At 48.5% G+C, this 25,139-nt stretch overlaps 1 protein-coding gene across 1 annotated transcript; it reads right to left on the reverse strand.

Annotated features, from left to right (window-relative positions):
- Positions 1 to 261: 261 nt before the first annotated feature.
- Positions 262 to 24,931, reverse strand: ADAMTS4 (ADAM metallopeptidase with thrombospondin type 1 motif 4). Its single transcript, XM_060255038.1, has 9 exons — positions 24,311 to 24,931; positions 18,956 to 19,279; positions 16,865 to 16,997; positions 15,707 to 15,874; positions 14,583 to 14,869; positions 12,689 to 12,875; positions 11,284 to 11,459; positions 4,179 to 4,354; positions 262 to 813 (listed from the first exon to the last, which is right to left on the reverse strand). The coding sequence occupies exons 1-9, from the start codon at positions 24,929 to 24,931 to the stop codon at positions 399 to 401; spliced, it is 2,487 nt and encodes an 828-aa protein (XP_060111021.1). The 3' UTR covers positions 262 to 398.
- Between the last annotated feature and the right edge of the window lie 208 nt (positions 24,932 to 25,139).

The following is a 25,139-nucleotide window of genomic DNA, read 5'->3' on the forward strand; positions in this document are numbered from 1 at the left end:
ACGTGAGCAGTGTCCTCTTTAGGCCTCTGAGCGGCTTCCCATGCAATTGCTTGGTTTGTGTTCTGCGCTGCCAAGTGTCCAGGCATAACCAAGCAGGGCTCCCAAAACAAAAAAGTCTGGCAAACTGCAGAAAGTTCTAGAAGGGCCCAGAGATACTAGCAGCTGTCAAGCAGGGACCGACATGGTACCTGTTTGTTAACCGCATAAAAACAACAAACAACAAAAATCAAACAGTGATACTAGTTAGGTCCCTTTGTTTGGTGCAGTTTGTCATCTTTGGAAGGGCAGTGACGTACAATCTGCCTCTGAGTCTCTTGCTTCCCTCAAAAAACCACCACTTTGTGGTTGAGAAGGGCCAGGAATAGCCCACGAGGCCTGCCCAGATTTGCCTCACGGCTCTATTTGCGGCCTCGCCTGTTCCTTAAGACCTCTAAGATGCGGGCCCTCTGCTTCAGCCACTGGTTCGATGGACTCTTGGGGCGTTTGGGGACGAAGAAGGTGTATTTGAGGCGAGGGGCCCTCTGGTCTGTCACCACCAAGGCCTGCAAGGTGAGAGGCTCCTTCAGCGGCCCACGCCCTGTGATGACCTCTGTGGCCTTGGTGGCCCCGCTGTAACGCAGGGTCACCCCATTCTGAATGTGGACGTCCTGCTCTGAAGGCACGAGGACGTACTTGCCGTTGAGGGCGTACGAGCCGTCCTGCCGGCGTAGGGCTAAGTAGATGCCGTCGTTGGCAGAGTCCGAGCCGCTGCTCTGGCGGATGAGAATGTTGGTGGCTCCTGCCGGGATGGTGACCACATCGTTGTAACCGTACCTGAGGGGCAGAAGGCACAGCGTGTCAGAAACCAGGGAGAATACTTTATCACTCTCAAGGTAAAGAGTTATAGAAGGACAGTATGTAGATAGGGTTGCCAACCTCCAGGGGTGACTGGAGATCTCCCGGGATGACAACTGCATTCCAAACGGTGCCATGGAAACATGCTGGGTGACCTGGGGTCAGTCATATGTTCTCAGCAGTGTTCCCTCTAAGCTGAGTTAGTGTGAGCTAGCTCACCGTTTTTTAGCCTCCAGCTCACACATTTCTGTCTTAGCTCAGGAAAAATGGCATCAAAACAAATTTAATGTATGCAGTAGCTCACAATTTCAATGCCGGCAGCTCACGAAGCAGAATTTTTGCTCACAAGACTCCACAGCTTAGAGGGAATATTGGTTCTTCACCTCACCTACTTTGTAGGGTTGCCTTAGGGCTGCCAACCACCAGGAGGTGGCTGGAGATCTCCCACTATTACAACTGATTTCCAGGTGGCAGAGATCAGTTCCCTTGGAGAAAATGGCTGCTTTGGAAGGTGGGCTCTATGGCATCATACCTCACGGAAGTCTCTCCCCTCCCCTCCCCTCCCCTCCACAGGCTCCACCCCCAAAATGTCCAGGTGTTTCCCAACCTGGAGCTGGCAGCCCTCACCTTATGATGTGTATTAATTAAAACATATCCCACCATGCCTTATGATTCAAGACAGCTTATGACAGGGGTGGCCAAACTGGCTCAGGAGCCACATGTGGCTCTTTCACACATATTGTGAGGCTCTCGAAGCCCCCACTTCCCCATTGGCCAGCTAGGAGAAGGCATTTGTCCCTGACAGCTTGAAGAATGTATTTAAAGTTAAAGTTGCTTTCTGTCCACCTCTCCACATCTATTTCCTGTCTTCCTTCTTGTCTTGCAGCTCTCAAACATCCGATGTTTATTCTATATAGCTCTTATGGTAAGCAAGTTTGGCCATCCCTGGCTTAAGAACATAAGAGAAGCCATGTTGGATCAGGCTAGTGGCCCATCCAGTCCAACACTCTGTGTCACACAGTGGCCAAAAAAATTATATATAAATATATATATACACACACACACACACTTGGCTAATAGCCACTGATGGACCTCTGCTCTATATTTTTATCTAACCCCCTCTTGAAGCTGGCTATGCCTGTAGCCGCCACCACCTCCTGTGGCAGTGAATTCCACATGTTAATCACCCTTTGGGTGAAGAAGTACTTCCTTTTATCTGTTCTAACCCGACTGCTCAGCAATTTCATTGAATTGCCCACGAGTTCTTGTATTGTGAGAAAGGGAGAAAAGCCCTTCTTTCTCTACTTTCTCCATCCCATGCATTATCTTGTAAACCTCTATCATGTCACCCCGCAGTCGACGTTTCTCCAAGCTAAAGGGAAGGCTTTAGCTGGGGTTGTTTTAACCAGGTCTTTTTTTTTTTTTGTAGCACGAACTCCTTTGCAAATTAGGCCACATATTAGGCTTATGATAATAGTTAAAAACTGGGGGAGAGGGGTTGTAGCAGGAACTCTTTGGTATATCAGGCCACACACTCCTGATATAGCCAATCCTCCAAGAGCTTACAGAGTTCTTCGTATGGGGCCTATAGCTCCAGGAGGATTGGCTCCATCAGGGGTGTGTGGCCTAATATGCAAAGGAGTTCCTACTACAAAAAAAAGCCCTAGTTAAAACAAATCACAACTTCCCCCCAAATCTTTCCCTCCCTCTCGACTCTGCTTTAAAAGACACCTGCTATTCAAACCCTCAGCAAACAGGCAAGCCTTGCAGTGCTTCCAGGAGATCTCTAAGGAAACACCCCCCACCTCTTCAGGGAGTTCAGATGGAAAAGGCCCAGTTCTCTGGCCAATGCCAGATGGGACCCCCTATGGGGCCGGCATAGCCAGCAGATGGCCGCTTGACAACTGTAGCTGGTGCACAGGGACATATGGAAGGAGATGATGTTTCAAGCAGGTTATAGGGTTGCGAGCCAGGAAATGATCAACCACCCAGGCTTTTTTTTAAAGAAGTCTCCTCTTGGCATGGGGGATGGGAGGGGGAAACAGCGGCTGCAAAGAGAAGACCGAGGAAAGTGCGATGGAAAGTCTCAGTTGTGTGCTCCACTGCGGGGCATCCACATAACCGTGCAGTGGAGAATTGTGGTAGCGTGGAAGTATCCTAATTGTTCCCTCTAAGCTGAATCAGTGTGAGTTCGCTCACAGTTTTTTTAGCCTCCAGCTCACACATTTTTGTCTTAGTGCAGGAAAAATGGTCCCGGAGCAAACAAATATATCCAGTAGCTCACAGCTTTAATGCCAGTAGCTCACGAAGCAGAATGTTTGCTCATAAGACTCCACAGCTTAGAGGGAGTATTGGTCCCCAGTGGTCTTCAATCCAAATACTAACCAGGGCCAACCCAAGATCTGAAAAGATTGGCCTAGCCCGGTCCATCCTGTTCAGAGTGAATTGTTTGGTACAGCTGGACAGATTTCTATGCCAGTGCACTGTACACAAGGTCTTCTAATAATGATGTGGTCCCTGGTGAATTCACTGCCACAGGAGGTGGTGGCAGCCACAAGCATTGCCACCTTCAAGAGGGGGTTAGATAAAAATATGGAGCAGAGGTCCATCAGTGGCTATTAGCCACAGTGTGTGTGTGTGTGTGTGTATATATATATGGCTGCTGTGTGACACAGAATGTTGGACTGGATGGGCCATTGGCCTGATCTAACATGGCTTCTCTTATGTTCTTATGAGGGTTCTTGCATAGGAGAAAGCTCTTTGAACCATGGGAAAACGCTTGAATATTTATTTCCTTTTTGATGGGAACCCTTACTTCTGCACTTAGCCTTCCCTTACAGGAAGGCTGAGCGCAGAAGAATAAATGCTTTTGAGCTGTGGTGCTGAAGAAGACTCTTGAGAGTCCCTTGGACTGCAAGAAGATCAAATCAGTCAGTCCTAAGGGAGATCAACCCTGACTGTTCTCTGGAAGGTCAGATGCTGAAGCTGAAGCTCCAATACTTTGGCCACCAAATGAGAAGGGAGCACTCACTGGAGAAGATCCTGATGCTGGGAAAGGCAGAAGGCAAAAGAAGAAGGGGACGGCAAAAGATGAGATAGCTGGACAGCATTACTGATGTAACTAACATGAATTTGAGCAAACTTCAGAGGATGGTGGAAGACAGGAGGGCCTGACGTGACTTTGTCCGTGGGGTCGCAAAGAGTTGGACTCGACTGTGCGACTGAACAACAACTTACTGACATATCCAGTTGGCTTATATTTGGGTAAGGGCACTGCTGACCATTTTGGAACCAGGCTGCACCCTCTCTTGTTCCCAGCAACATCTGAAGAGAGTGCCACTCACCTGGGCTTTGTGAAGGAACCGTAGGTCTTAGTGCACCTTGAGTTGTCCCCTCCACACACCATGCATTTGTCAAACTTCTTCTTGGAGCCGATGACGCGGTCACAGCCGGCGTGGACGCAGCGTCCCTGAACGCAGACCGAGGTAGATTCGGGGGAGCAGGGTGTTCCGTCGGCCACCTGGAACAAAAGCAAGGTTGGGTTAGCCTGGGACTTGTGTGGAAAATCTGTTTCCTTTTCCAGCTCTCTTCTACTTTCGAACATTTCAACACACGCACAGTCAAATCAAGATGGGGAGCCGCCCTGAGCCATCCGTGGGAAGGGCGGGATATAAATCCCAAATAAATAAATAAAAAATAAAAATGTTTGTTAGTAGCAGTCGAGAAGAGCACCTTCAAGACTAGCAAAAATTTGTGGCAGGGTAGAAGCTTTTATGAGTCATTGAACATAAGAATATAAGAGAAGCCATGTTGGATCAGGCCAATAGCCCATCTAGTCCGACACTCTGTGTCACACAGTGGCCAAAAAACCCAGGTGCCATCAGGAGGTCCATCAGTGGGGCTAGGACACCAGAAGCTCTCACCCTGGTGCTGTCTGAAGAAGTGGGCAGTGACTCACGAAAGCTCCGACCCTGCCCCTAATATCGTTAGTCTTTAAGGTGCTACTGGGCTCTTGCTCTTCTCTACTGCTACATGAAGTCCAAGTCAATGAAAAACTGGGGAAGTCACAAACAGGTCTCCTGAGCTTTCTTATTGGCAAAAAGTAGCTGCAGGGCCCTCGATTCGGGATGCACAAGGGAAGGACAGAATAACCTTTTCCCTCACCTGTACCCTTTTCCCAATCTCAAATGGCTGCCTGGAACTACGGTTGCCAACCTCTAGGTGATGGCTGGAGATCTTCTGGATTATACCTGATCTCCAGGAGAAAATGACTACTTTGGAAGATCCACTCTATGGCATAATATCCCACGGGTGTCCCGTCTTTCTTCAAAGCCCACCCTCTCTGGGGTCCACCCCCAAATCTGTAGGTATTTCCCAACCCGTAACTGACGTCCCAGTGGACCTGCTGTTTTCCCCTTTAGGGAAAGACACAGTGTCTGCTTGGTTCTCCCGGTGGGGCAAACAGCCACTCCACAGAGTCATTTGGGGAAAGAATCATCCCCCTCCCCATTCTCCCACACTAAAAAAAAAAGGTAGTCCCCTGTGCAAGCACCAGTCGTTTCCGACTCTGGGGTGACGTTGCTTTCACAACGTTTACACGGCAGACTTTTTACGGGGTGGTTTGCCATTGCCTTCCCCAGTCATCTACGCTTTCCCCCCAGCAAGCTGGGGACTCATTTTACCGACCTCAGAAGGATGGAAGGCTGAGTCAACCTCAAGCTGGCTATTTGAACCCTGCTTCCACTGGGATCGAACTCAGGTTGTGAGCAGAGAGCTTGGACTGCAGTACTGCAGCTTTACCACTTTGCGCCACAGGGCTCTTCTCCTACACTAGGGGTGCCCAAACCTACTTAACGTAAGAGTTACGTAGAATAAATGTCAGATATTTGAGAGCCACAAGACATGAATGTCAGAGGTTTGAGAGCCGTAAAAGAAGGCAGGCATGCAGGCAAATAGATGGGGAAAGGGAGGGAGAGGTAAAAAGAAAGCAAACTTTAAATGCATCCTCTCTTTATATTTTTAATTGAATTTTAAAAAATATACAAGTTAATATCAATATTAATATTCATATACAGTTATTTAAATTTATGGAAACAAGCATAAATACTTACATGCATACAATAAAATATTGAGTAAGGATTTTAAGTTATAAAGATGTATCTAGATATGTAGGCCATTTTCTATTCTTGGCTTGGAGTAGTGACTTAAAGAGACAAATGCCTTCTCTAAGGTGGCTAATGGGGTGGTGGGGGCTTTGAGAGTCGCACAGTATGTGTGAAAGAGCCACATGTGGCTCCTAAGCTGAAGTTTGGCCACCTCCATCCTACACCAAAACGAACCCTAAGCTACTGTTTATCAGTCACATCTGTATCCCAGCCTCTGCCCCAAGGAGCAAAGATCGACATATGTGACTCTTCCATTTACCTCACAGCAGCCCTGTGAGGTTGGTTTGCCCACGACAGAAAGACTGGCCTGGGGGGGCCAAACTTGCTTAATGTATGAGCTACACAGAATAAATGTCAGATTTCAGAGCCATAAGACAAGGAAGGAAGGAATCTGGGGAAGGAAATGGAAAGAAAGCAACTTTAAATGCATTCTCCTAGCCACCAGCTAGCTTGGCTTGGAAAAATTATAAAGAATCAGAATCATAGAGCTGGAAGGGACCTCCGGGGTATGTAGTTCAACCCCCCTGCACAATGCAGGAAACTCACAAACACCTTCCCCTATATTCACAGGATCTTCATTGCTGTAAAACCCAGTTTACGTTTGCTACGCAAAAGCTGCAGCACTTCCTGTAACTCCAGCACAAATGGTGGGAAATCCGACAGATGCTGCGGAGGGAACAGGATTGTGACTGCAAGGTAAGCTGTGTGCAAAAACGGTCTCTGTTTAAAAACCTCCAAGGAAGGAGAGTTCACCACCTCCTGAGGAAGCCTGTTCCACTGAGGAATTGCTCTAACGGTCAGGAAGTTCTTCCTAATGTTGAGCCAGAAACTCTTTTGATTTAATTTCAACCCACTGGTTCTGGCCGTACCTTTTAGGGCCACAGAAAACAATTCCACTCCATCCTCTATAGGACAGCCCTTCAAGTACTTGAAGATGGTGATCATATCATCTCTCAGTCTCCTCCTTCACCAAATGCCTTCACTAAGCTGGTCAACGGGGTGGTGGGGGCTTCAAGAGCCACACAATATGTGTGAAAGAGCCACAGTTTGGCCACCCCTGGACTAGCCCATTATCAGCCAGTGAGCTCTCTGGGGATTTGAACCTGGATCTCCAAGCTCCAATTGCAGCTTTCGAACCTCTACAATGCACTGATGTTCACCCTTTAACAGCACTTGGGATATCCATTCACAGATTTCCACAAGGGTCATCGGGTTGGCAACTATGGGCTTTATGTGCAGAGGGTCCCTCTGTTCACCTCTACTTCTCATCCGTCTCCTGTTCCCCAAATCTTGCCCAAACAGTTAACCCTCCTAGCTTATTATTCCTGCGCTCCTGGCTTCTTCCTCTTCCCCCCAATGCTAACCCCTGACAGAACATCTGGAGGGAAATGAGTTACACATTTTTCTCACGGTGCCAATCGTCAAGGTTTCACAACTGACCTAACCGTGACCTTTCCATTTTTTGCTTTTACTTTTTTTGCGGTCCGGTTGCAGTCAACATAGGGCGACCCTGTGGGTTTTCAAGGCAAGAGACCTTCAAGAAGCAGTTGGCCATTGCCTGCCTCTGCTCTGGAACCCTCGACTTCCTTGGAGGTCTCCCATCCAAAGACTGACCCAAGGCTGACCCTGATTAGCTTCCCAGATCCGATGAGATTGGGCTAGCCTGGGCCGCTTTCCCATAGTAGTCTGCTTGTGTTGTTGTTTTTTTTAAAGGGGAAGTAAGTGGCTGCACAGTGCAGAAGAGAAGAAAACAAACAAACCGTGTATAAAAAAGAATGATATACAAAAAGCCATGTTTTTTTTAATATATCAATGTCTATTAATGTCTATTTTATATAGAGAAAGCCTGTTTGGTGTAGTGGTTAAGTGTAAGGACTCTTATCTGGGAGAACCGGGTTTGATTCCCCACTCCTCCACTTGCACCTGCTGGAATGGCCTTGGGTCAGCCATAGCTCTGGCAGAGGTTGTCCTTGAAAGGGCAGCTGCTGTGAGAGCCCTCTCCAGCCCCACCCACCTCACAGGGTGACTGTTGTGGGGGAGGAAGGTAAAGGAGATTGTGAGCACCTCTGAGAATCTTCGGAGTGGAGGGCGGGATATAAATCCAATATCTTCTTCTTCTTCTATATATCAATGTCTATTAAGAGCCCCGTGGCACAGAGTGTTAGAGCTGCAGTACTGCAGTTCAATCCCCGGCGGAAGCTGGGTTTCCCCCCAGCTTGCTTGGGGGGAAAGTGTAGATGACTGGGGAAGGCAATGGCAAACCGTAAAAGTCTGCCGTGAAAACATTGTGAAAGCAACGTCACCCCAGAGTCGGAAACGACTGGTGCTTGCACAGGGGACCTTTCCTTTTTCCTCCTATTAACAATCAGAGATACCACATAACGCAGTAGGAAATATTTTCATTCATTAGGGCGAGTTCCACTGCAGAAACAAAAGAATCCAGTCCGAGCTCATATATAAAAGTTAATGCAAAGCATTCAGTCTTATGGAAATTCTTCAACATTTTCTGCATGGAATCCAATCCCCTGATTCGGAGTTGGATCTCTTCAGGAGATTGGATTCCACACAGAAAATGTTGAGGAATTTCCATAAGACTGAATGCTTTGTATGAACTTTTATATATGAGTTCAGACTGGATTCTTTTGTTTCTGCAGTGGAACTCTCCCTAATGAATGAAATTATTTCCTACTGTGTTATGTGGTATCCCTGATAGTTAATAGACATTGATATATAAAAAAAACAGGGTTTTGTACATCATTTATTTTTTTTTATACCCAGTTGTTTGGGTTTTTTCTTCTGTTTTTTTTTAAACTGATCTTCTCTATAGCTTTCAACTCCAGAGTACTATTCTCTTCCTTTTCTCTGGGAACTGTAGTTCTGTGAGAGGGTTTCTAACAACATTCTTACTACATAACTCCCAGGATTCCTCAGGGGAAGGATTGGCACTCATATGGAACCTTTCATTCCACTCATTCATTCATACCCCGCCTTTTTCCTGACTGGGGACCCAAAGTGGCTGCCATTGTTCTCATCCTCACAACAACCCTGTGAGGTAGGTTAGACTGAGCATGGGTTACTGGCCCAAGGTCACCCAGTGAGTTTCTATGACACAAGCAGGGGTTCAAACCCGGGTCTCTCAGATACTAGTCTGCCGCTTTTAACCACCCTGGCTCTCTGCTAAATATAGGGCGTTTTCGCACTGACCTTAATCGGCAGCGACGTCCCTCTTCACCGCGCAGGATCTGCACGGATTTCGCACCAATTGCTGCGGAGCACCCGGAAGAGCCGCAAAGTCCCGCGGCTTTTGCGGCGCAAATGGAAACTGGTTTTTGGCGTTTTCCGTTTGCACCGCAAAAGCTGCGGGACTTTGCGGCTCTTCCGGGTGCTCCGCAGCAATTGGTGCGAAATCCGCACAGATCCTGCGCGGTGAAGAGGGACGTCGCTGCTGATTAAGGTCAGTGCGAAAACGCCCAAAGTTTCAAGGAGTAGTCATGTTTGACCACAGTAGAACAGCTAGATTCGAATCCAGTAGTATCTTAGAGACCAATAAGATATTTGGGGTATAAGCTTCTGAGAGTCAGTGCCTCCCTTTGTCCTGTATTTGATAAAGCATGGGTGTCAGGCATACGGCCCGGGGGCCAAGTCAGGCCCCCGGAGGGTTCCTGAGCAATTGGCTGGCATCTGCCTCCTTCTCCCTCTCTCTTGCTTCCTTTTGCATAATAGCTTTCTTTGCAAGACTTGCACAGAAACTACAGAGCAAAACCTCTATTTTCTCCATTGGCTGAGGCTCCTCCATTGGGGAGGAGGGATAGCTTGCTTTGCTGGACTCTCTCAATCGCACAGGAAAGCTACTGAGCCAAGATTCTCTTCCTTCTATTGGCTGAGGCTCCTTCCCCTCCTGGTCCCCTGGGGATGGAAGGAAAGAGCCAGAGCTTCCTTTGCCCTGTTCCCTGGATCCCATGGGAGAGCTACAAAGAAAGCACCTTTAAAACCCAGGAGTGCTAATGTTTTAAGCATGCTTTAAGTTTTATTTTAAAAAATCTTCAATTGTGTTTGTTTGGCTGCAGTCACACACACTAAATAACTGCTGCAGTCACACAGCCACACACACATGTGTATTTTCCAATTGGATTTTACTGTGTGAACTGGCAAAATCCAGTTGGAAAGTGCATTGAAAGCGGATTATTTAGTGTGTGTGTGACTGCAGCCATAGTGTCCTTTATGGAGTGTATGTCTCTGCTACCTAATCTACACATGGCCTGGCCCAACAAGGTCTCAATTGTGTCAGATTCGGCCCTCATAACAAATGAGTTTGACACCCCCTGCTCTAAAGCTTATACTCTGAATATCTCATTGGTCCCCAGGCTACCAGACTTGAATCTAGCTGCCTTCTGTGGAGTCAGGCCATTCATCTATCAAGGTCTGTATTTCTTGTTCTAACTGGCAAGGGCTTTCTACAGTCTCAGATAAACAGATCTTTGCATCACCCACTGCCTGATCCCTTTTTCACTGGAGCTGTCAGGCCCCAGACCTTACACGTGCAAAGCAGGGAGGCTACAACAGAGCCATGGTCCCTCCTAGGGCTACCAGCTCCAGGTAGGAAAATACCTGGAGATTTAGGGGGTAGGGCCTGAGGAAGGTGGGGCTTGGAGAGGGGAGGGATTTCAATGGAAGATAAGACCACAGAATCCACTTTCCAAAACAGCCATTTTCTCCCGGTGAATTCATCTCTGAGAGCTCGTTTGGTGTAGTGGTTAAGTGTGCAGAGCCTTATCTGGGAGAACCGGGTTTGATTCCCCACTCCTCCACTTGCTGCTGCAGGAATGACCTTGGGTCAGCCATGGCTATCGCAGGAGTTGTCCTTGTAAGGACAGGTGTTGTGAGAGCCCTCTCACCCCTACCCACCTCACAGGGTGTCTGTTGTGGGGGGGAAAAGATATAGGAGATTGTAAACCACTCTGAGTCTCTGATTCAGAGAGAAGGGCAGGGTGTAAATCTGCAGTCTTCTTCTCTAAGAGATCCTTGTAATCCCAGGAGATCCCTGGCTACCACCTGGAGGTTGGTAACCTGTTCCCTCCTCATGAAAACTGACTACTGTAATCTGGAGAGATTTAAAAAATTAACTAGGTGTGTGGCATCAAGATACCCAAACGTTTCATAAAACTGTAACCACGTCTTGTGTGGAGATTGTTCACTTGATAGCCTGTTCTCCCTCTCTGTGAGTGTGTGTGTGTGAGTGAAGAGTCTCAGGGAGGTGAGGCCTCGTCTCCATGGTAACACTCACCCTTGGTTCCAGGACATAGTAGTAGCCCAAGGCATAGGATTGACAGGTCAGCTTGCACTGGTCACGTTCAGCCACGCCGCTGTAGCGGGGTACCCAGTCCATAGGCGCAGGGTAGCCCTTGAACATGTCCTCTCGGTGGTTGTAAACAGCACACTGCTGTTCTCGGAAGGTCAAGGCTGGAAGGAAATGTCCAGATGAGTCAAATCGGCTAAGGACCGTATTTCAGGGATGATGCAGATGGAGGTTGTGAAGTGGGCGCTGAGGTTTATGAAATACACGGGTCACCCTGACCTGGATCACCCAGACTAGCGTGATCTCGTGGCATCTCAGAAACTAAATAGGATAGTCCTTGACTGGTATTTGGAAGGGTGACCTCCAAGGAATACCAGTGCCATGATGCAGAAATGTCTCTTGCTTTAAAAACAAGTCTAGCTTGCCACCTAGTAGTGCCTAATCCTAAAAGAGCTAGAGCTTCTGGCTGCCAGACAATCTTAGGATCTCCTGGCTGTTCAACACACAATGCCACATGATAATAATAGTGCATAGACCAAGGGATTCCCAATCTTTTTGAGGCAATGAGCACCACCAGCATTTTGAGGAGTGGAAAGGGCCACCACAAAATGGCTGCTGCAGGAGATGGAACCAAATGCAGTGCTTCCCTCCCCACTTTGCAGCCATGGGAAACCCCTTAAATTTGAATGAGAGGAGCAGCTAACAAGCCCTGCCTTACAATGGCTCCACCCACTTTCAGGGTGGGGGGATGTCAAGAGAAGCACTCTGGGCACCGTGGCACCCACAGGCACCACACTGGGGAACTCTGATATAGAATCATAGAGTGGGAAGGGACCTCCTGTTCAAAAACGTTCTGCATAAACAAGATGAAAAACAGGATTCCTGCTTGCTCAGAGGCTTAGTATGGGCAGCAGATTAGGCATCACTGCTGGAAATGGCAATTTTAACCAGTTATTCATCTCGGTCCATTCCTGCACTTAAGCAAGAAGAATCTTTGTGGTACCTTAAACAGTCAGTGCTGCATAGCCTAGTCTTTAGAAAAAAAAGATTGATTTTTTGACATTAATGAAGTATTAAGAGAGTACTTAATATTGCTTTGTGGCTTCTAGTCCATGAAAGTTTACTTTGTGTTAAATCTGTGTTTTTTAAAAGATGCCATAAGTATCTTTTTGTAATTTTACTGCTATGGATGAACCCAGCTACTCTGACATTTTTCATTGTGTTTGTGTGTTCATTTCTAAAATTTATTGGCTGCCTTTCCCAAACTCAGCACTCAGGGAGATGAACAAACCCGTTTTGTGCTTTAAAGTCTTTTTACTATGCATAAGTTTTGCAAACTTCCTGTGAAACAGAAAGACAATAGAAGTCTAAAGCAACGAGAAATTTATCTTACCGTTGCCTTCGGGACAGTCCTGAACATTGCAAGAACGGAACTGGGTGCGCTTTCCCTCGCAATACTTCCCACCGTTGCGTGGAACTGGCTTGTCGCACTCCCGAGAGGAATACTGCACTCCTCCTCCGCAGGTGCGGGAGCATTCTCCCCATGAGCCCCACGGCCCCCAGCCTCCATGAGTGGGAATCTGCAGACAGGTAAGAGCGGGGAGGGAGAGAGAACAAAAGCATTATGTACCGGAAAGAAAAAGGAATCCCCAAGTGGTAGGATTCTTAGATGCCCTTCAGATCACAGGTGCTCCACCATGAAAAAGCAAACAAAAAACTCCCTGCAAGTGGAAAATTAGCTCATCAGTGAGAAAGATTCTAACCCCAACCCATTCTGTTATCGTGTACACAAGCAGGTGACAGGGTCCTTAAATGGCCCATCAGACCACAGGTGGTTTCCCATGTAAAAAAGAAAACTCCCCACAAGTAGAAAATTAGCGCATCAGACAAAAGATATTGGATTTATATCCCACCCTATACTCTGAATCTCAAAGCGGTCACAGTCTCCTTTACCTTCCCCCCACACACACACACACAACAGACACCCTGTGAGGTAGGTGGAGCTGAGAGAGCTCTTGCAGCAGCTGCCCTTTCAAGGACAACTTCTGCGGATAAAAGGAAGTACTTCTTCACCCAAAGGGTGATTAACATGTGGAATTCACTGCCACAGGAGGTGGTGGCGGCCACAAGCATAGCCACCTTCAAGAGGAGGTTAGATAAAAATATGGAGCAGAGGTCCATCAGTGGCTATTAGCCACAGTGTGTGTGTGTGTGTGTGTGTATATATATATTTGGCCGCTGTGTGACACAGAATGTTGGACTGGATGGGCCATTGGCCTGATCTAACATGGCTTCTCTTATGTTCTTATGAGAGATATGGCTGACTCAAGGCCATTCCAGCAGCTGCAAGTAGAGGAGTGGGGAATCAAACCCGGTTCTCCCAGATAAGAGCCAGCGCACTTAACCACTACACCAAACTTTCAATAAGAAAGTTTCTAACCACAACCCCAGTCTCTGTCATGTACACAAGCAAATGGTAGGCTTTTTAAATGGCCATTCAGACCACAGGTGCTTTCCCATGTAAAAAAGAGAACTCCCCAAAAGTAGAAAATTAGCTCATTAGTGAGAAAGTTTCTAACCACAACCCACTCTCTGTTATGTACACAGGCAGGTGATAGGATCCTTAAATGACCCTTCAGGTGCTCCCCCACATAAACTCCCCCCCACCAAAACTCCCTGCAAGTAGAAATTTAGCACAAGTAACCCAGTCCACTCTATGATTTGCTACTTTTTGGTTTGCTGGGAGTGATTAAAAAAAAAAAGAACCACGGAAAAGCATGCAAGAATAAAATCACTCTCCTGAAGCCTGAAGTGGTATAGTTCATTCCAACCACCCCAGGACCTGACCATCTCATCCTGCATGTGGAGATCTAGCTCATGCATGGTACATTATCATTTCGTGCTAGGTTTTGCTTGTTTCCCCAATCCATTATTCAGCAACTTGGGCCATGATTTGTCATAGAGTCTGCCTTTTGAGTTGCCAATTAGAGGCGATGCAGACAGAAAAAGCTTTCAAAGCAGTTTGTTGAGAAGGAGAGAATTTGTAACTTGCCACCATTCTCCAGTGGTGTCAGTTTTCTTCTAAGTTCCGCTGTCTGGGGTGCACCAACTGGACGCAGCTGCCTACATTTGCAGCTCGCCACCATTTGAACAACTGTTCAAAACTTTGCTAGGTCTCTAAGCCTTTCTTTCTTCTCTGCTTTCCCCCATAAACCCTTAAGCAAAAAAAAACGTGAACTAGAAGGACTCTCTGGCTCCCCCCGATGGCTTCCGGCGGGGCTACTCACATTGTAGGCCTTCAGCTCGATTTTGCTGATACAGCGTCCTTTCATGCAGCTCTTCTCCTCGCCACAAGGGGTCCCGTCAGCCCAGGGGAAGTATTTGGTCTGGCACATGAATTGCCCGTTGATCCGCCCCGTGCACCACAGGGAGGCGCATGGCGGGTGGAGGTTGGGGCAGTGGCGAGAGTCAGGCCCAAAACTCAGCTGGCATTGCTGGTCTGCGTCGTACTCGCTGCCCGGGAAGGTAGCTGGCAGGCGCAGGGGTTCGTGGGGCTTGTCTCGGAGGCAGTGGCCTGCAAGGATGGAGAAGCAAGGTATTGATCAGACGGGAATAGCAGACCGGAAAGATGAGGATGAAAAATATAAAGGTGTCGAACTCATTTGTTATGAGGGCCGGATCTGACATAAATGAGACCTTGTCGGGCCATAGTAGGCCGGGACATGTGTTTACCTTTTTAGGCAGCAGAAGTAACAACTTTATAAAAGTCACAGACAAATACAATTAAAGATTTTTTAAAAAAACTTAAAACATGCTTAAAACATTAGCACTCATTGGTCTTAAAGGTGCTTTCTTTGAATTTCTCCCATGGGATCTGAGGTACTGAGCAAAGGAAGCTCTGGCTCTTTCCCTCCCTCCCCTGGGGGCCAGAAAGGGAGGAGTCTCAGCCAAAATAAGGAAGAGAGGCTTGGCTCAGTAGCTCTGCTATTCGATTGAGAGAGCCTGGCAAAGCAAGCTCTCCCTCCCCCCTTTCCTCCCCAAGGGAGGAGCCTTAGCCAATGGAGGTTTTGTAGCTCCTGTGCAATTGAGTAAGCCTTGCAAAGCAAGCTGTTATGCAAAACGAAGAAAGATATAGGGAGAAGAAAGCAGATGACAGCCAGTTGCTCAGGGGCCTGATAAGAGCCCTCTTTGGGCCTGATTCAGCCCCCAGGCCAGATGTTTGCCACCCCAATATAGTATAGCTCTTCTTTAGTGACCGGCTTCTATTTACACAGCTCCCTACAAAGCTGCTGCTCTCAGCCCATCAAGTATTAACGGTGCCTGCACTGTCGAGCCCTAAGTTTGACCGCTGTAGCCAAGAAGATCCAGCCAGATGGATAAGTATAAGCCAGCGGGGAAGGTGAGGCCATACCGTGTCCGTTGTCTAAGAAGTCCGTGATGAATCGGGCGCTGCACGGCGACCACATCTCATCGGGGTCTACAGGGGTCATGACGGAGGCCATCATATGGTTGGAGCCAGTGTCCTTGTTCAGGTCTTTGCAGTGCTTGTCGTTGTCGTGGAGCATGTTGAAGACGTGACCTAAACATTGGGGACAGGGAGAGAAATAAGAGGTCAGCTCCTGAATCCCAGGTGCTACCAGTACTCCCTCTAAGCTGGGGGATCTTGTAAGCAAAAATTCTACTTGGTGGAGCTACTGGCTTTAAAGTTGCGAACTGCTGCGTCAATCGCCTTGCTCTGGGGTCACTTTTCTTGAGCGAAGACAAAAACGTGTGAGCCGGAGGCTAAAGAACTGTGAGCTATCTCACACTTAGCTCAGTTTAGAGGGAACACTGGGTGCTACATGTCCCCGTTACAGGTTTTCAATGCCAAGGCAGAATTATTTATTAATTATTATTATTATTATTATTATTATTACCTTTAATTTATATCCCGCCCCCTCTGCAAGCAGACTCAGGGTGGCAAACAATCAATTCAAAACTTCAAACAATAAATACAATTAAACGGTTCAAAACTTCAAACAGCAAATTTTATGTGCTGTTAAGAATATGTTAATATGCGATCTAAAAGCCAAACTGCACAGAATGCTTTCTAACATGTAATGTCTAGGTTCCTCTCAACAGGGGTGGGATTCTAGCAGGCTCTCCTTTGCATATTAGGCCACACACCCGCCAATCCTCCAAGAGCGAGCATTGGCTACATCAGGGGTATGTGGCCTAATATGCAAAGGAGCTCCTGCTAGAATTCCACCCCTGCCTCAACCTGACTCTGACTGAGACAGTCCCATGTTGAATACAAAGTGTACAGGTCAGGGTTGCCAACCTCCAGGTTAGAGATTTCCTGGGATTAGAACTGATTTCCAGACCAGAGATTGGTTCACTTGGAGAAAACGGCTGTTTTGGAGGGTGGACTCTGTGCCATAATCCCCCGTTGAGGACCCTTCCCTCTCCCAACTCTGCCCTTCTCAAGCTTTACCCCCTCCACTCCCCCAAAAATCTCCAGATATTCCCCAACCCAGAGCTGGCAATCGAACCCTAGCTGTGGGCCATCTGTCCTCCCCCCATCCCATACCGAGTTCATGTGCCGCGGTGAAGGCAGACTGGAGCCCGTCGTCTTCAACAATGGAGCAGCTGCGTCCCGGGTCGCATACGGTGCCGACATCGGCCATGCCCAGAGTGCCGCAGCTGTCGCGGCCACAGAGATCCTGCCAACGAAACACAAACACACGGTTTAAAAGAGAAACACTTGGGACATACAGTAAAGGCTCAGCGCTGGGACATGGCTTTTCCCCTTCAGCCGAAAGGCTGCTCTAGTTGGATCCCACTCGTATGTGGGAGCTATTCAGTTGCATGAAGAACTATCCCAGGAATTCTTTAATGATAAAGGGCAGGGATGGAATTCTACCAGGAGCTCCTTTGCATATTAGGCCACTCCCCCTGATGTAGCAATCCTCCAAGAGCTTACATGGCTTTTTTTTTCTCAACTCTTTGAGGATTGGCTACATCAGGGATGTGTGGGCTAATATGCAAAGGAGCTCCTGCTAGAATTTCACCCCTGATAAAGGGGGACAAACACCTGGAATTCACTGCCACAGGAGGTGGTGGCAGCTACAAGCATAGCCAGCTTCAAGAAGGGATTGGATAAACATGGAGCAGAAGTCTGTCAGTGGTTATTAGTCAGAAGGTATAGATGGAACTCTCTGTCTGGGGCAGTGATGCTCTGTATTTTTGGTGCTTGTGGGGGCAGCAGTGGGAGGGCTTCTAGTGTCCTGGCCCCACTGGTGGACCTCCTGATGGCACCTGGGTTTTTTTGGCTACCGTGTGACACAGAGTGTTGAACTGGATGGGCCACTGGCCTGATCCAACATGGCTTCTCTTATGTTCTTATAAGCAAGTCTGCATGGAGCCATCCACAACTGCACCATGCCAGCGCAAATGGATGAGGGACACAGTGCTCGATACTGTGAGGGTTTCAACAAAACAAAGAGTACCAGCTGCTGCTGCTATCAAGTGTGCAACATATTTGTGCATCACTTAGAACAGGGGTCCTCAAACTACGGCCCGCGGGCCAGATGCGGCCCGCTGGGTTATGGCAAAATCAGACCGGAAGTGACGTTCGACCTAAACTCGCATTAGCAATGCACACTTCCGGCACTGGGCTGAGGCGGCGGAGACAGAGTGTGAGGCGATACCGAGATGAGGTGAGTTCCCAGGCCGGGGTGTGTGGTGTGGGGAAGGGAGAGAGATGCAGAAGACGGAGAACTGACGGCCCGCGGCCTTGTACAGTAACGGCAGCCACCACAACAGTCCGGCCCTCCAACAGTCTGAGGGACAGTGAACTGGCCCCCTATTTAAAAAGTTTGAGGACCCCTGACTTAGACAGGTACACTAGCGTGACACAGTGCTAAATGTGTTAGACTAGGACCTGGGAGACCCAGGTTCAAATCCCCACCTGCCCTGGAAGTTTGCTGGGGGACCTTGGGTCAGTCACACATTCTCAGCCTAACCTACCTCATGGGGTTGTTGTGAGGATAAAATAGAGAAATGGAGAACGATGTAAGCCAATTTGGGTCCCCGATGGGGGGAAAGGCAGTGTATAAAGCAGAGGTAGCCAAACTTGCAAAATGTAAGAACCGCATAGAAAAAATGTCAGATGTTTGAGAGCCATAAGGCATGAACATCAGATGTTTGAGACTAGGAAGGAAGGAAGGCAAATAGATGGAGGGAGAGGTAGAAAGAAAGCAACTTTAACTTTAAATGCATTCCCCAAACCACCAGCTGGCTTGGCTTAGAAATGCCTTCTCCAAGTTGGCAGATGGAGTGGTGGGGGCTTCAAGAGTCACACAATATGTGTGAAAGAGCCACATGTGGCTCCCAAGTCACAATTTGGCCACCCCTGGTATCAAGCAAGTAAATTAATAATACATAAATGCAGGGCTTTTTTTGTAGGAGGAACTCCTTTGCATATTAGGCCACCCCCACCCCCCATGTAGCCATTCCTCTAAGAGCTTACAGGGCTCTTCTTGCAGGGCCTACTGTAAGCTCCAGGAGGATCGGCTACATCAGGGGTGTGTGGCCTAATATGCAAAGGAGTTCCTGCTACAAAAAAAAAGCCCTGCATAAATGAATACGCTTTTGCCAACTTCGCAAACAGTCTGCTCACCTCTCTGGTGAAGAGAATCGCCGTGTCAAAGTGTTCGGGATCCTCATCCTGAAGAGTGTTGAGGCCTCTCTGCCACCGGCAGAAGTTGCGCAGCGTCTCGGCGGCGTTGGAGGACACCTCGAGCCCATCCTTGGCTTGCCCAATCACCACCAGCCTGGTCACCACCAGATTGACGGGATTCTTCACGCTGGGGTGGCGGAAGAACTTGGCAGCAGCAGCCATGATAGTGAGCAGGTATCGCTTCAGGCCGGCTCCATGGAAACGGGCCATCTCCTCGTCGGCCACCACCAGCGTCTCCACATAGTGTGTGACGGAAGCAAACCTCTGTTGGGAAGAGAAAAGGATGGCGGGTGGTGAGCTGGGCCAAACAGAGGCAAGCTTGTCGCCATGGAAACAGTCCTTATGCCAGGAGGGAAGGGGCCATGCTGTTTTCAGAACAAATCTGGGGTCAAATTGCCAACTCTGAGTTGGGAAATTCCTGGAGATTAAGGGGTGGAGGCTGGGGAGGGCGTGGCTTGGTATCAGGGGTGGAATTCTAGCAGGAGCTCCTTTGCATATTAGGCCACACACCCTGATGTAGCAAATCCAAGAGTTTACAAAGCTCTTTTTTGTAAGCTCTTGGAAGATTGGTTACACCGGGTGGGTGTGGCCTAATATGCAAATGAGCTCCTGCTAGAATTCCACCCCTGCTTGATATAATGCCACAGAGCCCACCTTCCCAGGCAGCCATTTTCCTCAGGGGAACTGGACTCTGTTGTCTGGAGATCAATTGGAATTATGGGAGATCTGCAGGCCTAAGGCTGCCAACTCCTGTTTGGGAAATTCCTGGAGATTTTGGGGTGGATGAGGACAGCAGAGCTTGTGGAAGGGAAGGAGCTCAGCAGGGCATAATATAAGGTTGCCAACCACCAGGTATCACCTGGATATCCCCCAGAATTACAACTGATCTCCAGACTACAGATATCAGTTCCCCTGGAGAAAATGGCCACATTGGAGGCTGGACTCTATAATATTATACCCTACTGAGATCCTCCCCTCCCCAAACCCTTGATTGCACTCCTGAATCTCCAGGAATTCCCCAACCCAGAGTTGGTAATCCGATAATGCCATACAACTCATCTAAGCCATTTTCTCCAGGAGAACTGCTCTCTGTCATGTTTGGAAAAATTGTAATTCTGGAAGATCTCCAGGCCTTGCCTGGAGACTGGCAACCTTATCACCAAGCCCCACCAAGACTTGCTAGAGCAGGGGTGTCAAACATGTGGCCCAGGAGCCATATCAGGCCCCTGAGCAACTGGCTGTCATCTGCTTCCTTCTCCCTCTCTCTTGCTTCCTTCTGCATCACAGCTTGCTGTGCCAGGCTTGCTCAATCGCACAGGAGCTACAGAGCAAAACTTCTGTTTTCTCCATTGGCTGAGGTTCCTCCCTTGAGGAAGGGCAGGAGAGATAGTTTGCTTTCCCAGGCTCTCTCAGTTGCACAGCAGAGCTACTGAGCCAAGCCTCTTTTCCTTCAATTGGCTGAGGCCCCTCTCCCTCCTGGTCCCCTGGGGAAGGAAGAAAAGAGCCAGAGCTTCCTTTGTCCAGTTCCCTGCATTGCACGGGAGAGATACAAAGAAAGCACCTTTAAGAGCAACAAGTGCTAATGTATTAATCATGTTTTATTTTAAGTTTTTTTTTAAAAAAAATCTTTGTTTGTCTGTGTCCCTTATAAAATTTCTATCTCTGCTTCCTGGCATTACATCGAATGGCATTCGTGGTCCGGCCCGACAAGGTCTCATGTATGTCAGATCTGGCCCTCATAATGAATGAGTTTGAGGGGAGGGACGGTGGCTCGGTGGTAGAGCATCTGCTTGGGAAGCAGAAGGTCCCAAGTTCAATCCCTGGCATCTCCAAAAAAAGGGTCCAGGCAAATAGGTGTGAAAAACCTCAGCTTGAGACCCTGGAGAGCCGCTGCCAGTCTGAGAAGACAATACTGACTTTGATGGACCGAGGGTCTGAATCAGTATAAGGCAGCTTCATATGTTCATATCAGACACCCCTGTGCTAGAGGTTGGTGAGCTGCTTGTGGAGGATCAGTCAACTAATACCTTAGCTGCTGAGTCTGTCAGGGCCCATTTGAATCTGCGGAGGCTGTGAGAGAAAGAACTCCTTGACAGCCTAGCAGGAGGGTCAGCCAGCTCTGTGAACTCGCTTTGTGGTTTGGTTGCCTGCCAGCCAGCCGAAATGGCTAAAGAAGGCTTCAGGGGCAGCATCTTCGTCTGGCCCAAACCCAAACTTTGCCTTCGATGCCAAGGGAGACTAAGCACCAGCGCCGGGCTCGTGTGAGGGAGGCGCTGCCGTCTCCTTGGCCCCGCGTGGAGCTGAGACGTCCGCACAACATCGTGAAGTCAGAGTTCTCCTCAGCGATGCTGCATGTGCGTCAGAGCTGGGGGTGAAAGGCTACAGCTGTGAGATACGCTCGGTTAGAATCTCTGCTATGCCAGAGAAGGGATGACAGTCGTAAAACATTCATCCATCAGCTGATTGCTTAACAAACAACAAAAAAAAGATGTTAAAGCTTCAAGCCTCAGGGAGCCATTTTTTGCCCCACTGGGGGAAAACATATATGGAAGAATGGCTGCAACTTAGGGGGTTAGAGCATCTGCTTGGTGTGCAGAAGGTCCCGGGTTCAGTCCCCAGCATCTCCAGTTAAAAGGGACCAGGTAAGAGGAAGTGATGGGAAAGGCCTCTGCCGGAGACCTGGGAGAGCCGCTGCCGGTCTGAGTAGACGATACTGTACTTCCTGGACAAAGGGCCTGCTTCTGTATAAGACAGCTTTATATGTTGATATGTACTGATGATATGGCAGGGCTTTTTTTGCAGCATGAACTCCATTGCATATTAGGCCACACCTCCCTGATGTAGCCAGTCCTCCAAGAGTTTACAGGGCCTACTGTAAGCTCTTGGAGGATTGGCTACATCAGGGGTGTGTGGCCTAATATGCAAAGGAGGTCCTGCTACAGAAAAAAAAAAGCCCTGTCTGTCACACAAAAATATATGCCAGCCCAGCTGATTGGTTCCCAGCGTGGTGTCATTGGATAGCTCCCGGCCAAGACTTCTATGTGTCTCCCTGCCCCAGATAATGAAATCCCCGAGGCAGGGTAAAGAGCAGTGGGAAAAGGAAGTGGGGCGGGGAGCGAGTGCATAGTGTCATCCGTGCCGCAGAGATGGCCTTCCCCTTGGTTCAGTCTGTGCTGTTATTTTGTCTCAGACTTGCGGCTCGGAACACTCTGGAAAGAACACGCAGGACACCCTAGCCGGAGCAGGATGAAGCTGTGGGAGGGAGATTTATGTGCGGCTACGCAAATCTCCTTACTCTTTTGATGTGCAAATAGGAACGATGGGGAAGGAAGGGGGCCCATGCTTATCTATGCTTCACGTTAAATGAGGCTGACAGTGTGCCAGGAGCTGCACGGACAAGACACTTGAGGGTCTCTGCCCCAGAAAGCTTACAGTGGGCAGCTGATAGGAATGGCTTCAGGGAAAAATCCTCGCTTTGAAAATCTTCCTTGGCAACAAATTCACTCCGCGGTCTTCAGCAAGCTGGCCTTCTTTCACCTGCTATGCCTTATTAGTGGCCTACCTCGTGGGGCTGCTGTCAGCCAGGGTTGCCAACTTCCAGGGAGTGGCTGGAGAGTTCTCTCCAGGTGACAGAGCTCAGTTCACCTGGAGCAATCAGCTCCTTTGGAAGGTGGACACAATGGCATTCCATCCCATTGAAGTCCCTCACTTCCTCAAACACCACCCTTCTCTGCCTCCACTCCCAACATCTCCAGGTGTTTTTCAACCCAGAGCTGGTAACCCTATCGCCAATGCTAGTAAATGCTACGTATCAGGGCTTTTTTTGGTAGCAGGAACTCTTTTGCATATTAGGCCACACACCCCGATGTAGCCAATCCTCCAAGAGCTTACAGGGCTCTTCCAACAGGGCCTACTGTAAGTAGGATTGGCTACATCAAGTGGGGTGTGGCCTAATATGCAAGGGAGTTCCTGCTACAAAAAAGCCCTGCTAAGTAGTGTTTCCTACAGGGATTTCCCCTGCCCCATACTCCCTGCACATGGAAAACTAGCAGAGACAGGTTCTAGTAGGATGTCTGATCTCATGTGGCCCCCCCACCTCTTGGCCTAAGACTTGCAAATGAGGAATGGTGCAAAATATACACTGATCTGGCCTCACAGCTGCAGGTCACCATATCCTTCTGTTTTGCAAAGAATTCCCTAGGAAGGGAATTGAAAACAAATCAGCCAGTATCGTAATGCCCCTGTATAAATCGATGGTGCGGTCTCATTTGGAGCACTGTGTGCAGTTCTGGTCGACGCACCTCAAAAAGGATATCATAGCATTGGAGAAAGTCCAGAGAAGGGCAACTAGAATGATTAAAGGGCTGGAGCACTTTCCCTATGAAGAAAGGTTGAAACGCTTGGGACTCTTTAGCTTGGGGAAACGTCAACTGCGGGGTGACATGATAGAGGTTTACAAGATAATGCATGGGATGGAGAAAGTAGAGAAAGAAGTACTTTTCTCCCTTTCTCACAATACAAGAACTCGTGGGCATTCGATGAAATTGCTGAGCAGACAGGTTAAAACGGATAAAAGGAAGTAGTTCTTCACCCAAAGGGTGATTAACATGTGGAATTCACTGCCACAGGAGGTGGTGGCGGCCCCAAGTATAGCCACCTTCAAGAGGGGTTTAGATAAAAATATGGAGCACAGGTCCATCAGTGGCTATTAGCCACAGTGTGTGTGTATATATAAAATTTTTTTGCCACTGTGTGACACAGAGTGTTGGACTGGATGGGCCGTTGGCCTGATCCAACATGGCTTCTCTTATGTTCTTATGGATTATTACCAGATTATTATCAGAACGAAGCTGTCATTATAGAGACCTTTAAGTAGTCATAATCTATTACTGTTCTCTACGGTCGACATTAAGTGCACTTGGCAATTTAACTGTTCCTGCCGGGCATGAATAACTTGTGCTGGATACACGTTCGATGGTGTTAGCTATCACTGGGTTCTCCAAGCGTTGCCAGATAAGGCCAAGTGCCTGGATTTCTGGCTCTCGGGAGAAGGAAATGGCCAGTTCTAGCACCAATCTGGGTCAGCGCACGCCATCTGACATAGTTTAGTTGAGGACAGTCTCTCGAAGAACTTCAGAGAAGCTAAATTAAGGGCTTTCCCCCCCTTTCCCTGGGAGGACGAGATCGCCTGCCAAGACCAACACACCACCGAGCGGCATCTGAAAAGCATTATTGGCAAGAACGTCTGCCAGCAATCCCTGCTGCTCCTCAAAGCAGCATGTGGAACTCGCCTACCTTAGCTCTCCTGTGGGACTCATCCGTCTTGGCCAACCGTTCGCCTCCCGGGGCCGGCACGGCATCTGGCATCTGGGACCCGACACCGCACATGGGGCCGTCCGCTTTTTCCGACACCTTCTTCCTCACCACGTGAGCGCCGACTCCTCCCGCCGTGTTCGGGACTCCCCCTTCCAGAGGTTGCACGTGGTACTCGACGCCGCGGTACTGGAGCACCCCCAGCAAGGACGTCCCGTCGAAGTTGACCGCCGCAATCGATTCCGGGTCAGAGTTGACGGTGCCGGTGAAGTAAGTCCCTTGGTCACTGGGACCGTCCACTTCTTGTCCAGACCTGCCTAAATATTGTACGGTCAAGCCCTCTGAGAAGAAACTGGGGTCTTTCTCTAAACTGAGGACCAGGTCTTCCCCGAACACGTGGAGGCGGTAAGAAAGCAGCGTTTTGGGGTTCCAGACGCCCCCCAGGCTGTTCTCAGACATGCTGTCCTTATCCTGACCTGCAGGATCGAAGGTGACATTTAGTCTCTCAGGGAAAACGATTTCTTCCTGATACCCACCGAAACGAGCCCGGCCGTCCATGGCCGAGACCAGGGACCAACAGGTGGTCAACAAAAGAAGATACATTAGGAACAAAATATTTTGTTTAAGAAAAAATCTATTCTGGGAAAAAAAATATTTTAAAAGAGAAATTTTTTGGAGGTGAAAATTTCCCTCAAAGAAATTTCCCTCAAAGAAAAAGCCTAGCCCCTGAGATGAGCAAAAAAAGAACAAATCAGAGGCCAATGATCAGTAAAAAGCAATTATTTATCAATGCCAATGATCTTTGCTTTGC

This window comes from Heteronotia binoei, chromosome 1, assembly GCF_032191835.1.
Source record: "Heteronotia binoei isolate CCM8104 ecotype False Entrance Well chromosome 1, APGP_CSIRO_Hbin_v1, whole genome shotgun sequence".
In the NCBI taxonomy this organism is placed as follows: domain Eukaryota; kingdom Metazoa; phylum Chordata; class Lepidosauria; order Squamata; family Gekkonidae; genus Heteronotia; species Heteronotia binoei.

Coding starts and splice junctions, on each gene's coding strand:
- ADAMTS4 (XM_060255038.1), bottom strand. CDS start 24,931: ATGTATCTTCTTTTGTTGACCACCTGTTGGTCCCTGGTCTCGGCCATG. Junction 15,875..16,864: donor CACCGCGGCACATGAACTCG/GTATGGGATGGG, acceptor CCCAATGTTTAG/GTCACGTCTTCAACATGCTC. Junction 12,876..14,582: donor TCGAGCTGAAGGCCTACAAT/GTGAGTAGCCCC, acceptor ACCTGTCTGCAG/ATTCCCACTCATGGAGGCTG.